Below are 13,088 nucleotides of genomic sequence, written 5' to 3' on the forward strand. Positions count from 1 at the left end.
CCCTGGGAACATAACAATGAATAAGACACAGTCCCTGGCCTTGAAGAAGTCAGTCTATGGAAAACTAGCTGTATAAACAAATCATTGCAGTACAACCTGGTAAGTGCTTTAGAACAGGTATGAACCAGGTGCTGGAGCATGGTGGATGGGAGGCTTTCCCTCTGAAGTTGTTAATTGGGGAAACAATATGTACACCCCCCAGAAAAGTTTGCTGACACATGAGTTCATTCACTCAATGTTTATTACTATAAGTAGGAGACTACATAATCTAGTGGTCAAAGAGAACAGACAGTGGTGTCAGGCAGAGTGGGTCCAAACCCTTAACTCTACTTACTGATCTTGGATAATTTTATTAATCTTTATGCCTGTTTTTTCATCTGTAAAATGAGCAAGTCATCCATCTCATAGGATTAAAAGAGCTAATGCACATAAAGCCCATAGCAAAGGCCTGCACGTAAGTCCAAAATAAATATTCGCTATAATTAATAGTAGTGTTTGTAAAGTACTTATTAGTCTCTGGTGGGTATTAAGTTCTCAAGTAACAGGAGGTAGGGAAAGAATTGTCAGGAGGCAGTCATTGGGTAGTGAGTGCCAAGTGGGTGGAGCAGTTAATGTAATGGAAGGTGTGGGGCTTCTTTTATAGATTATTTATAACCCACAGACTGCCATAAAGGTTTGTTCTGAGAGGTGAGGCTTGCTATGGGCTTGCGATTTCGTTAAAAGAATAAACTTTGGATGATGTGTATATGAGGGTTCATTATTACTGTTTTGGGGTAATGTTTGACATTTTAAATTAAAAAAACTAAAATACAAGTTATTGGGGCAGTAAAGTAGAAGTGATTAACCCAAGGGAGTCTGGTAGGCCTGAATTTGTCAGTTCTGCCACTTACATTCGCCTAGGTGTACTCATCTGTAAAATGGATGTAATAGTTATCTCAGATGTTGAAAGCCTTTTAAATATGACAGTACGTGAGACCCTCAGCAAACTGGCTGGCACAAACTAGGGGCTCATGTACAGGTGCTTACTACAACTCTTAGTTGAAACAGTACTGGGACTTAGGTATAAACTACGAATCCCAGAAAGGATGGGCACCAGAGGCAGGCACACTGGCAGCAACGGGTCTGGCTGGAGTGGCAGCACCGCGGGGCCCAGGCCCCTGCCCGAGGGGCTGGGGGAGAAGAGGACAGAGGGACGATAATCTCCCCGGACCTCCGGCCCGCAGAAGCCCTTAGGCGGCCCTTTCAATTCCCCAGGGTCAGAGTCTTGTGTTTCGGTCCAGTGTAACTCCATTTGCTCCCAATTCCCAAACTCGGAGGCGTCCTTTTTTAGACAAAAGTCCTGAAAGGTAGTAAATCCTTAGCTTCTCCAAAACATGGCGTGTCCCCTCGGCCGCACACCTCCGGGGAAGAACATGGCGCCACAAAACGCCCACCGGGCAAAACCGAGGTCAAACCCAACGAAGCCAACGCACGCAAATCAGCTCGAGAGCCACCTCCAACGGCCTATGGAAAGGGTGACTTCCGGAAGCGCCGAAGGAGTGGCGCAACGAGGACGATGGTAAGAGGAAGACAATTCTAGGTGGCCAGGACAGTGCCGCCTCAAATTCTCTGCCGGCCAAGATTTTAACATAGATTAACGAGGCACAATCCCCAGTCTCCAAACTCCAAGATCCATATAACTGTTCAAAGCCGCTCTCGAGGCAGTCGAAGAGTCCCACCTGATAATTTTTTTTCAGGCATTTATAGCGGCCACCACAACCCCCTACTGCTTAAGCGCGCGCACGTAAGAAATGGACAGCGCCGGCGGGGGTGGGGAGATGCCTAAGTGTGTACGCATGCGTAGTGCGACGCACGCAAGCGCAGTACGGTCTCCCGGGCGACGGCGGCGGCGGCGGCTCTTCGGGGCGCTCGGCTCCCTCCCATCTAGGCCGGCCCCGGCCCGTTTAGCCCCCAGGAACTCACTATTTGGGGCCGCGGACTTCCTCGTCGAGCCCCACAAAAGTAAAGCTTGGGGACCTGGGGGGAGCCGGAAGTACCGCCTCGCGATCCCCAAATACTGTCGGAAACGGAAGTGGCCATCCGAGGTAGGTTGGGGGAGGCCGGAAGTGACGGTACCGTGGGGAAGTCGGGGGCGGAGCTGCGGGGTTGTGGGGTGTGTGTGTGGGGGTGTGTGGGTGTGTGTGTGTTTGGTGTGTGTGGGTGTGTGTTTGGTCTGTGTTGGTTGCGTCGCTCTGCTAGAGCACCGAGGCTAGGTGGAAGAGGGAGGCAGTCAGCTAGCAGATCTGGCCCACCGTGAGTGTCCGTCATTTCGGGTCTGTGATGACTTAGGCGGGTTCGATGGGCGTGGCGTGGCGTGGCGCGCGTGCGCGAAACCAGTTTCTCCGCAGAGTCTGGCGCGACCCTCGGTCTCTCGTTGTCCCAGGGTTTGCCGACTTCTCGGGCCCTTGTCTTATCGCGACCAGTGATGACACTGGTCTTGTGTTTCCTTCCTTCCCTGATTCCTAGCCCGACTAGCCCTCCCTTATTGTGATTGGCATCGTGGAGCCCCTCCCACCTGCCGTCCTCCAGCTCCCTGTGCCGTCGATCTCTTGCCCTTTGTGTTTCTCTCCCTGTGCCCCGGAATCTGAAGGGGAATGGGGGAGGGTGTGAGTGTGTGTTCCTGTGTGAGAGAAACTCTTTAGGTATTGGGGCGGAGTCTCGGGCCGGGGAGGCTTCCGGGTATATAAAAATCTCCTCTGGGCGACAGCGGACCTCCCTCATAACATTCTTCCTTAGAGAGCTGTCGGCCATGGAGCCCAATGATAGTACCAGTACCACTATGGAGGAACCTGACAGCCTGGAGGTGCTGGTGAAGACCCTGGACTCTCAGACCCGGACCTTTATTGTGGGGGCCCAGGTGAGACCCCAGTACTTCTGGGAGACACCCATTAACTCTTCCTCTTATAGGTTCCTTATTCTGAGAGAAGAGCCAAATTTTCTGGTTTTCAAAAATTTTCTTTCATTGATTCCTTTGTTCATATTGTAGCCAGAACATTTTCTGATGTTTCCTCTTTGGTTTTTGTTGGGGAAGGCAGATTTTCTTTTGCTTTCCTCCACCTGGATAAAACTCAGTGTAGAGGGAAAGAAGGAAGAAGGAGTCAGTATTCCAACATCATAGATGAACCCCAGCCCACAGGGAGAGACATGGCTTCTGCCTTTGGGAAAGGAAGGAGAACACACAGACCTAAAATACAAATGTGTCTTAAAAACAAAAATTGGTGAGGTCTGTACTGTGTATATAAGGGATAGAAATCAGATCCTGTAATGCTTATAATGCAGGTAGAGACCTAATAGACAAAATTGTGAGCTGGTTGACTTATAGTATTAAAACACGGTGTTACATGTATTTAAGGAAACCACATAGGCTTGTGTGATAAGGTGCATGTAAACAGCTTGGTACTCCTCAAGAGTCAGTTGTCTAGTTAGGAAGAATGTTTTTCTTGTTTGTCCCTTTTTCTTTCTTCTTGCTTGAGTCTGCCTTCCTTAATCTGATTTTCTACTCCATCTTCTTTGTCACTGCTTTTATCTTTGAGATTACAGTGTTGGTATCGTTCTGTGTTTGGGGAGGGGTCACCGGTATCTTTAGACACACACATTCCTTTGGGAGCCAGGCAGAGAAGGAGAGAAGAGAACGTCAGTTGACTTTTCTGTTTTTCAGCCCAGTAGTTTTGTTCTAGGTTTATAACCTGAAGTTCCTTATGTTTATTGTATGTATTTTGATAGGTGTTGCTTTAGTTCAGGGCTTTGCACAATAATTACCTCACAATTAAGACAGGCAGGTAATGATTTTATGATGGGATGGTTTTTACCCCTCACAAGTCGGTTGTCCCTCTGCTGTCCTTCCTTTTTCTTCCATTCCCTGATTCCTATTTATGTCTCTTCCTTACAGATGAATGTAAAGGAGTTTAAGGAGCACATTGCTGCCTCTGTCAGCATCCCCTCTGAGAAACAACGGCTTATCTACCAAGGGCGAGTTCTGCAGGATGATAAGAAGCTCCAGGAATACAGTAAGGGGGTGGAGGAGGCAGTTCAGACCTTGCCGCTGCTGTTTAGAGGGATGAGCTGAGGCCATGCGTTTACTTGATCATACAATGTTTCAGTGTGTATCTTTTTTTCTGCAGATGTTGGGGGAAAGGTTATCCACCTTGTGGAACGGGCTCCTCCTCAGACTCAGCTCCCTTCTGGAGCGTCTTCTGGAACAGGGTCTGCCTCAGCCACCCATGGTGGGGGACCCCCGCCTGGTACTCGGGGGCCTGGGGCCTCTGTTCATGACCGGAATGCCAACAGCTATGTCATGGTTGGAACCTTCAATCTTCCTGTAAGCTTGTGTTTCACATGGGAGGGTTTTTCTGGGGGAGTTCTGGTTGTGGTAGCAGTCAGGAGCTTATAAAACAGGTGTCTCGGTCTTTAGATTGGGTTTGGAGGGCCCTGTGGTCTGATGATGGCCTCAGTCTTTAAGGAGATAGGGGGTGGGGCTCCAGAGAATCAGTTGGAAGTGTGGGGGCCTTAGTATTTGACTTCTCCCAGAGCAACTTCCCTTACCCTTTCCCCAGAGTGACGGCTCTGCTGTGGATGTTCACATCAACATGGAACAGGCCCCGATTCAGGTATCACGGGGCCTGGGAGGGTCAGGGAAGGGGATCTGGGAGAACGAGGCCATGAAGTGGGGGCGGATCTGGCTGAGGAGATGGCTGGGACCTGGTTTAATAGGTGGTGGAGCTTGTGGCTTATCTCATACCTGTCCTGATCTTCTCTCTCCTGTTGTAGAGTGAGCCCCGAGTACGGCTGGTGATGGCTCAGCACATGATCAGGGATATACAGACCTTACTATCCCGGATGGAGGTGAGTGGGCAGGGCTGGCTAGGGTCTGTATGTCTCACCGCATCCTCCCTACCCCTTTTCTCTCAGCCTAGGGGTGGGGGCATGACTGGCCACATCCACTGGATTCTCCCCTCCTAATCTAGTCTCTTTGCAGTCTTCATTCTTTCGGGCAGAAAAAGTATGTTTGTGAGGCTGTTTCGTCCCTGCCAGTCCTCTAAGTACTGGGTATCTGGGCAGTTTGTTGCAGACTTGTCAGATGATTCTCACGGCATGTTTTTTCAGTTAAATATGGATTCCATGCTTTTCTATTCCTCGCTTCTCATATTTGATACTGGGATGGCCTAATTTTATTAGTTCACGTTTGCAACCAGTGGCCTTTCCTTCTTTTCTCTTGGAGGTTAGGAAACTACAGGCCGTACTTTTTGTTAGTAATGGGTTTGCAAGTATCATAGGTATTCGTCACGCATCTAACTTGTGGAAGTCTTAGGGAGTTGCCAGGGAGTCAGGTGCAGACGCAGAGCCCTGCCTTCAGGGAGCCGAGTTCGCGCGTTCTCCGCTCAGCCTGCTCTGACCTGAGGGATGTTCTGCTGCCGTCTCATCTTGCCTTTGGTGTCCTGACTCCTCCCCACCTTCAGTGCCGAGGGGGACCCCAAGCCCAGCAGAGTCAGGCGCCCCCACAGACGCCAGCTGTGGCCTCGGAGCCAGTAGCCTTGAGCTCTCCAACATCAGAACCGGTCGAAAGTGAAGTGCCTCCTCGGGAGCCCATGGAGGCAGAAGAGGTGGAGGAGCGTGCCCCTGCCCAGAGCCCGGAGCTCTCCCCTTCTGGCCCAGCCCCAGCGGGCCCAACACCTGCCCCAGACACAAATGCACCCAAGTGAGAGATGGAGGGAACCTTTTGGGGTAGGGGTGGGTTGGGGATTCTAAGTGAAGTATGAGGACCAGGGAAGGTCTGATGGGAGAGGAAGGATTGCTTAGGGGTTATACCTGTAGAGTTAGTGTTGAGGGGCAGGGAGGGGCTCCAGCGTAGGTAAATGGGGCTAGGACGGGCCCCTGAGCCAGAAGCTCTGCTCTCCCTGGGGCAGGGAAATCCAAGTGGTGCTTCCTGAGCCTGATCAAGATTCTCTCCTGAGTTCACACAGGCCCCGTCTGTTTTTTAGGGTTAGTGTTTTGCCATTGTAGGTACAGGATTGTATGGTGGGGAGGGTGGAAGCAGTTTATTTTTCTCTTCCCATCTTCCCCTGGGTGAGGTTAAAGAACAGAAGCTCTGCTAGTTCAGGAAGGGATTGGGCCAGGGGTCTGGGAGGCCAGGAAGAAGTCGGGCAGATATGGTGAGGTTGGGGATCTGAGGGAAGCCTTGGCTCACTGCCCCTTGGGGTTGCCCACAGCCATCCTTCCCCTGCGGAGTATGTCGAGGTGCTTCAGGAGCTACAGCGGCTTGAGAGCCGCCTCCAGCCCTTCCTGCAGCGCTACTATGAGGTTCTGGGCGCCGCCGCCACTACAGACTACAATAACAATGTGAGCCCGCCCACCCCCTCGCCCGGTACTCCCCAGTGGGGCAGGGGGAAATGCAGATGACCCCTTCCCCCCGCAGAAGACACTGCCTTTGACAGAATAGCTGCCCTTTAGATTTGGAAGGAAGTGATCTTTTCCTCCGTGACAGAGAAGGAGGATCTTTTTCTCCCTGACATCTTTATCATGGCCACTGTCACTGTCCTCGCACCCTCTTGATCCCTTTAGTGAGTTATTTAGGAAGTTTATAAAGTAAGGGAGATTAGCAGGTGGTAACTGATTCATTGTAGGGCTTATTTTATCAGGAAGCTGTTAATGTGTATAAAATAGAATTTACTTGCAAAGATGTGGTCTACACAGAAGCTTCTAAGCACGTGCTTGAAGACGTAGAGGACGTGAGAATGTGAGAATTTCAAGAAGGTGCTGTTTTTGTTAGCGAGGTGGATTCTAGCCTAATGTTTTCTGCCTTTCTGTGTTTGGCCCCGGGGAGTACAGCAAGAGGGCCGTGAGGAGGACCAGCGCTTGATCAACTTGGTGGGGGAGAGCCTGCGGCTGCTGGGCAACACCTTTGTGGCGTTGTCTGACCTGCGTTGCAATCTGGCGTGTGCGCCGCCGCGTCACCTGCATGTGGTCCGGCCCATGTCTCACTACACCACCCCCATGGTGCTCCAGCAGGCAGCCATCCCCATCCAGGTGGGTCAGGGGAGCCTGGCCTGAGGGAGAATGGAGGTCTGTCAGTGGAACGATCCAGCATAGCTGTTGGGCTCAAAAGAGGTTAGAAGGGGAGCATACTTTGGAAACGTGGTGACGCAGGATGAAGGAGCCTTTAGAAGTACAGTGTGTCGTGGGGTGCTCTGGGTTAGGCTCTGGTGTTTTTCTCACTTCTGCCCCATCCATCTCTCGTGCAGATCAACGTGGGGACCACTGTGACCATGACGGGGAATGGGACCCGGCCCCCTCCGACTCCCAGTGCGGAGGCACCTCCCCCTGGTCCTGGGCAGGCCTCGTCCCTGGCCCCCTCTTCTACCACTGTCGAGTCTTCGACTGAGGGAGCTCCCCCACCAGGACCGGCTCCCCCACCGACCGCCAGCCACCCGAGGGTCATCCGGATTTCCCACCAGAGCGTGGAACCCGTGGTTATGATGCACATGAACATTCAAGGTGAGTTAGGAACAGTCGCTGGCAGAGAAGAGCAGCGCCATGTGGGAGGTGGGGTTGGCACTGAGGTGTGAGGGCGCCAGGGTGGGGAAGGAGAGGCCAGGGCTGATGGCGGCGGTAGGGGGACCGAGCAGAAGCTCTTCTGGTTGGTGTGTGGGGGGAGGGGCAGGAAGAACTACTTGTCCTCAGAGAGTTGTTTGCATGGTGAAGGGAGTATCTCCTCCTTGGCTAGATGGAGTGAAAGGCAGGCTTTGTGGTCGGGGGAGTGGAAGCCTGAAGCGCGCTGATCTCAGGAGGATACAGTTAGGCCTTGGCCCCGCCTGTCTCAGGGCCACTCTCTCTGTCTCCTTGCCCAGATTCTGGCACACAGCCCGGTGGAGTTCCGAGTGCTCCCACTGGCCCCCTAGGACCCCCTGGTCATGGCCAGACCCTGGGTAAGAGTGAGGGCATCAGAGCAGGCTGAGCTCTGGGTAGAGAAGGGGTAGGGCCAAGTGGGTGGGTTGAAGGGGGTCCAGGTTCAAGGTTACATCAGACCCACCCCCCAGGCTCCACCCACATCCAGCTGCCCTCCCTGCCCCCTGAGTTCATGCACGCCGTCGCCCACCAGATCACACATCAGGCCATGGTGGCAGCTGTTGCCTCCGCGGCCGCAGGTAATGACCTGAAAGGGGAAGCCTGGGAGGTGGGGCCTGGTCCACGGTGGTGGGCATCATCCACTGGCAGGCCAGGGCCCGGCCCTCAGCCCTTTTCGGTCTCTCCCCTCTGCCACCCACAGGACAGCAGGTGCCAGGCTTCCCGACAGCTCCCACCCGGGTGGTGATTGCCCGGCCCACCCCTCCACAGGCTCGGCCTTCCCATCCTGGGGGGCCCCCAGTCTCGGGGGCTCTGGTGAGTAGGGGTGGGGGAGTTCCACTGGGGAAGAGTGTGGGGAGAAAATCCTACGGTGGGGCATGGAGAGGCCAAGACTGAAAGCCTGCCCTTCTCCTCTCCCCTCAGCCGGGCGCCGGTCTGGGGACCAACGCCTCTTTAGCCCAGATGGTGAGCGGCCTCGTGGGGCAGCTTCTTATGCAGCCTGTCCTTGTGGGTGAGTACTTGTTCTTCCCCACTTCAAACTGAAGAGGTCTCCCTGGCTCTGAAGGCTGATGCTCCCTTCCCGGTCTCCTCACTGGCACTTTCCGGTTCTCTCCGTATTCCTTCGTTCTTGCTTTCCTACTGGGAAGACCAGAATGGAGATGCTGTGGGGTCTTGATTTTCTTGAGACTTCAACTTTCCTCTTTTGGCCCCTATAGCTCAGGGGACCCCAGGAATGGCTCCACCTCCAGCCCCTGCCACTGCGTCAGCCAGTGCCGGCACCACCAACACAGCTACCACAGCCGGCCCTGCCCCCGGGGGGCCCGCCCAGCCCCCACCTCCTCAACCCTCCGCCTCTGATCTTCAGTTCTCTCAGCTCCTGGGGAACCTGCTGGGGCCTGCAGGGCCAGGGGCTGGAGGGCCTGGCATGGCGTCTCCCACCATTACTGTGGCGATGCCTGGTGTCCCTGCCTTCCTCCAGGGCATGACTGACTTCTTGCAGGTGAGTGGCTGGCTTACTCCTCACTTCACCCTTCCTGTTCCTGGGCCCAGCCAAGCACTGGAGTCTTGTTGCCATTATATTGCCACTTGGAAGGAAACTTGGGAATTTATTGACTCCGAACCCTCCATTTTGGAGATGAGGAAAACAGGGCTTGGAGAGAGAAGCATAGTACTTTGGGTCGCTGCTTTCTGACCTAACGCAGTCAGCGGGGGAGAGGTAGCTGCTCAACCTGACTCTGCCCTGGAGAAGCTACAGTGTGTATTCTGCTTTAAGGTGCAAAGACTGGAATAGAGCTCCGTGTCTTCCAGACCCCTGTTGATTTGTGCCTTCCTGATGCCCTTTTATGTCCTCGTCCCCATTCTCACTCTGTCTTCTGTTCTTCATTCCTTCTCTGTGGGGCAGGCGACACAAACAGCTGCTCCGCCACCCCCGCCACCTCCGCCCCCACCCCCGCCTCCGGCCCCAGAACAGCAGACGGCGCCTCCGCCAGGGCCCCCCTCTGGTGGCGCAGGGAGTCCTGGAGGCCTGGGCCCTGAGAGCCTGCCGCTGGAGTTTTTCACCTCGGTGGTACAGGGTGTGCTGAGTTCCCTGCTGGGCTCCCTGGGGGCTCGGGCTGGCAGCAGTGAAAGTATTGCTGCTTTCATACAACGCCTCAGTGGATCCAGCAACATCTTTGAGCCTGGGGCTGATGGGGCTCTCGGTGAGCAAATGGGGGTGCCTTGGCCTTCTCTAGGGAGGGGCAACCAGGGGACGGTAGATGGCCTTTGTTGGGGTATTGCCAAGGTGGGGTGAGGCTGATGGGCTGGTGGGCGGGCCAGGTGGTAAAGGCCACTGCTCCCTTCTGCCCCTGTCCCTAGGATTCTTTGGGGCACTGCTCTCTCTTCTGTGCCAGAACTTCTCCATGGTGGACGTGGTGATGCTTCTCCACGGGCATTTCCAGCCTCTGCAGCGGCTCCAGCCCCAGCTGCGATCTTTCTTCCACCAGCACTATCTGGGTGGCCAGGAGCCCACACCTGGTAACATCCGGGTAAATGAAGACCTTGGGCCCAGAGCTCTTCTTCTCACCTTCAGTTCCTTATTCCTAACTTTGTCCGTTGCCTAAAGCTGTGACTGCCCCAGCTCAAGCCCTGGGCTTGCTTGGGGAGGAGGGGGAAGTGTCTTGAGGGGTGTGGGACTTGGTTCTAAACTTGTGCTGTTCTCTTCCCCCCACACCGCCCCCCAGACGGCAACCCACACATTGATCACGGGGCTAGAAGAATACGTGCGGGAGAGTTTTGTGAGTAACCCTTCCCCATCCCCTCCTCTCTTGGCTCTGGTCAGGATAGCCCACGGCTCCCAGTCTCTCAGGGCTTCAAATGGGGGTCTTTGTGCGTTTTGTCTCTCAGTCTTTGGTGCAGGTTCAGCCAGGTGTGGACATCATCCGGACAAACCTGGAATTTCTCCAAGAGCAATTTAATAGCATTGCTGCTCATGTGATGCACTGCACAGGTCAGGGGCTCGCTGGGCCTGGGTGAATGGGGCATGTTGGATGTGCAGGGCTGCTGGGTGCCAGCATTCCGTCCTTATTTCTCACCCACAGACAGTGGATTTGGGGCCCGTTTGCTGGAGCTGTGTAACCAGGGCCTGTTTGAATGCCTGGCCCTGAACCTGCACTGCCTGGGGGGACAGCAGATGGAGCTCGCTGCTGTCATCAATGGCCGAATTGTAAGCATCACCCGGTCCCAGATTCCCAGCCTTTTGTTTCCTCAGGTTTCTGTTTTCTTAGGTATCCTGCAGTTTTCTTTTCTTTTTTCTTTTTCTTCAAACTGCCATCCTTTACTGTTTGGTACCTTTCAAAAGCTGTTTGAGGGTTTTGTGTTCCAAGTCTGCTTTCTGCCCCCCAGCGTCGCATGTCTCGTGGAGTGAATCCGTCCTTGGTGAGCTGGCTCACCACTATGATGGGACTGAGGCTTCAGGTGGTACTGGAGCACATGCCTGTAGGCCCTGATGCCATTCTCAGATATGTTCGCAGGGTTGGTGATCCCCCCCAGGTAAGGGACCTGATGGGCTATGGGGTCAGGGGACTCGAGGGAACTGCAGAGATCTGAGAGGGCCTTTTGTGGTGGTCTCCTTCTCTGTCCTTTTGCACAGACGCTTCCTGAGGAGCCAATGGAAGTTCAGGGATCAGAGAGAACTCCCCCTGAGCCTCAGGTACCAGGGAGAGGTCGAGGAGCCAGATAATGTGGAGTGGAGGGCTGGGGCCGCAAGGGCTGGAGGCTGAGAATTCTGAAGCCTGGGTCTTCCCACTGTCTGACTGCCAGCGGGAGAATGCTTCTCCAGCCCCTGGGACAACAGCAGAAGAGGCCATGTCCCGAGGTCCGCCTCCTGCTCCTGAGGGAGGCTCCCGAGACGAGCAGGATGGAGCTTCAGCTGAGACAGAACCTTGGGCAGCTGCAGTCCCCCCAGTGAGTGTCAGGAGGTGGTCCAGTGGGCTAAGGCAGCTGAAAGTTGTGGGAATTACTATTTTCTTATCTTTTTCTCCCCAGGAATGGGTCCCTATTATCCAGCAGGACATTCACAGCCAGCGGAAGGTGAAACCGCAGCCCCCCCTGAGCGATGCCTACCTCAGTGGTATGCCTGCCAAGAGACGCAAGGTTGGTTTGCCTCTTCCCTGAGGATCCCTCTTTATCCGAATTCCCCTGTTGTGCTTAGAGTCAAACTAATTAGAGCTGGAAAGAATTCTTCCTGGTCCCCCGATTTAATTGATGAGGAAACCTTTCTGGCTCAGACTTGCTCACGGTTGTTGCCCCACACCTTTACCTTAGTCTGTTTGTCAGCAGTCCTTGTCATCCCTCAGTTGCCCGATCCCCATGTGACCAGGGCCCATCTTTCTTAAGGTGGGCTTCCTCTTGTGGACTAGCTAGCTGTGAATACTGGGTGGATTGACCCATCCTGCCCCTCTTGTTTTGAAGACCAAGTCCAGCACGTTCAATGGTGTTTTTGGCCAGAGCCAAACAAAATTAGGAAGGCATTTCTGCTGTCAAAATTACACATGGACTGTTTCCCTTCTCTCCGCTAGCATGGGGACTCAGTGGTTGACTCATGGAAAGGGTGAGCTGGGTGGGGGCATTGGATCTGATGTTGATCCTCTTTTCCCTTTCAACCCCATCCCCCAGACGATGCAGGGTGAGGGCCCCCAGCTGCTTCTCTCAGAGGCCGTGAGCCGGGCAGCTAAGGCAGCCGGAGCTCGGCCCCTGACGAGCCCCGAGAGCCTGAGCCGGGACCTGGAGGCACCAGAGGTTCAGGAGAGCTACAGGCAGCAGGTGCCCCCACCTTGAAGCAGCATAGGGATGGTCTAGTGGGAGGGATTGGGCTAGGGTCCCTCTTCCCTGGATCCCTTCAGAGATGAACTGGTCAGTCTGGGGCTACCACTTGGTTTTAAAGTGTTGTTTTCCCCTAGGGGCATCTGGGAAGGCTCAGTGATGCCATATTGGGCTACTGGACAGTACCTGGCTGGTGGGGAAATGTTAGTTCCTGAGGGATGACTTGTGTGTGCTTGCTGGGATCCTAGGGGCTGGGCCAGTACCACTCCAACCTGCTTTGCTCTCTCTCTCTCTAGCTCCGGGCTGATATACAAAAGCGACTGCAGGAAGACCCTAACTACAGCCCCCAGCGCTTCCCTAATGCCCACAGGGCCTTTGCTGAGGATCCCTAGCTCTTTGCCCCATGGCCCTCCATCATCAGGGGACCATTTCTCCCCTCTTCCTTCACAGTATTTAAGAAATAAAGTCAGATTTTCCTGGCTCTTTCTTTTGGTCTCTAAATTGTCTTCGTTAAGTAGTCTAAGCCCCTTAATCTTCTATGAAGTTGGTTTTATAAATTAATTCCCAGGAACCCACCTATACTGGACAGCTTTTAACATTTCACCATGAGCAGATGTGCAGTATGATGTTTTACTGTTCGTGCAGCACAAGTGTATAAGCCTGTTTTGAGGTCAGCCATTTTCAAG

The 13,088-nt window shown here is 53.9% G+C and overlaps 1 protein-coding gene across 18 annotated transcripts; it reads left to right on the forward strand.

Annotated features, from left to right (window-relative positions):
* The first annotated feature begins 12 nt into the window (after positions 1-12).
* On the forward strand, positions 13-12,882 carry BAG6 (BAG cochaperone 6). Of its 18 annotated transcripts, none has more exons than XM_082639306.1 (26): positions 13-99; positions 2,776-2,896; positions 3,929-4,046; positions 4,161-4,357; positions 4,593-4,646; positions 4,807-4,881; positions 5,496-5,734; positions 6,246-6,375; positions 6,865-7,062; positions 7,278-7,530; positions 7,857-7,961; positions 8,073-8,180; positions 8,303-8,415; positions 8,524-8,611; positions 8,817-9,100; positions 9,503-9,800; positions 9,958-10,127; positions 10,323-10,376; positions 10,486-10,588; positions 10,680-10,804; positions 10,984-11,130; positions 11,231-11,290; positions 11,401-11,544; positions 11,626-11,733; positions 12,256-12,402; positions 12,699-12,882. In XM_082639306.1, exons 2-26 carry the CDS (start codon positions 2,789-2,791, stop codon positions 12,792-12,794), a joined length of 3,522 nt encoding a protein of 1,173 aa, XP_082495432.1. In that variant the 5' UTR covers positions 13-99; positions 2,776-2,788; the 3' UTR covers positions 12,795-12,882. The 18 variants fall into 18 exon arrangements, with proteins under 18 accessions (XP_082495432.1, XP_082495420.1, XP_082495433.1 ...); XM_082639294.1 differs by lacking the exon at positions 13-99 and adding an exon at positions 1,858-2,084; XM_082639307.1 differs by lacking the exon at positions 13-99 and adding an exon at positions 1,858-2,084 and having other exon boundaries at positions 7,884-7,961.
* Positions 12,883-13,088: the final 206 nt, after the last annotated feature.

This window comes from Mesoplodon mirus (assembly GCF_964341445.2).
Source record: "Mesoplodon mirus genome assembly, chromosome: 12".
NCBI lineage: Eukaryota > Metazoa > Chordata > Mammalia > Artiodactyla > Ziphiidae > Mesoplodon > Mesoplodon mirus.

What these genes read in the sequence shown, in the direction of transcription:
- BAG6 (XM_082639306.1), top strand. Translation starts at nt 2,789, where the DNA reads ATGGAGCCCAATGATAGTACCAGTACCACTATGGAGGAACCTGACAGC. An exon ending in GCATGACTGACTTCTTGCAG is followed by an intron (nt 9,101 to 9,502) that starts GTGAGTGGCTGG and finishes TCTGTGGGGCAG; the next exon opens with GCGACACAAACAGCTGCTCC. An exon ending in GAACTCCCCCTGAGCCTCAG is followed by an intron (nt 11,291 to 11,400) that starts GTACCAGGGAGA and finishes TCTGACTGCCAG; the next exon opens with CGGGAGAATGCTTCTCCAGC.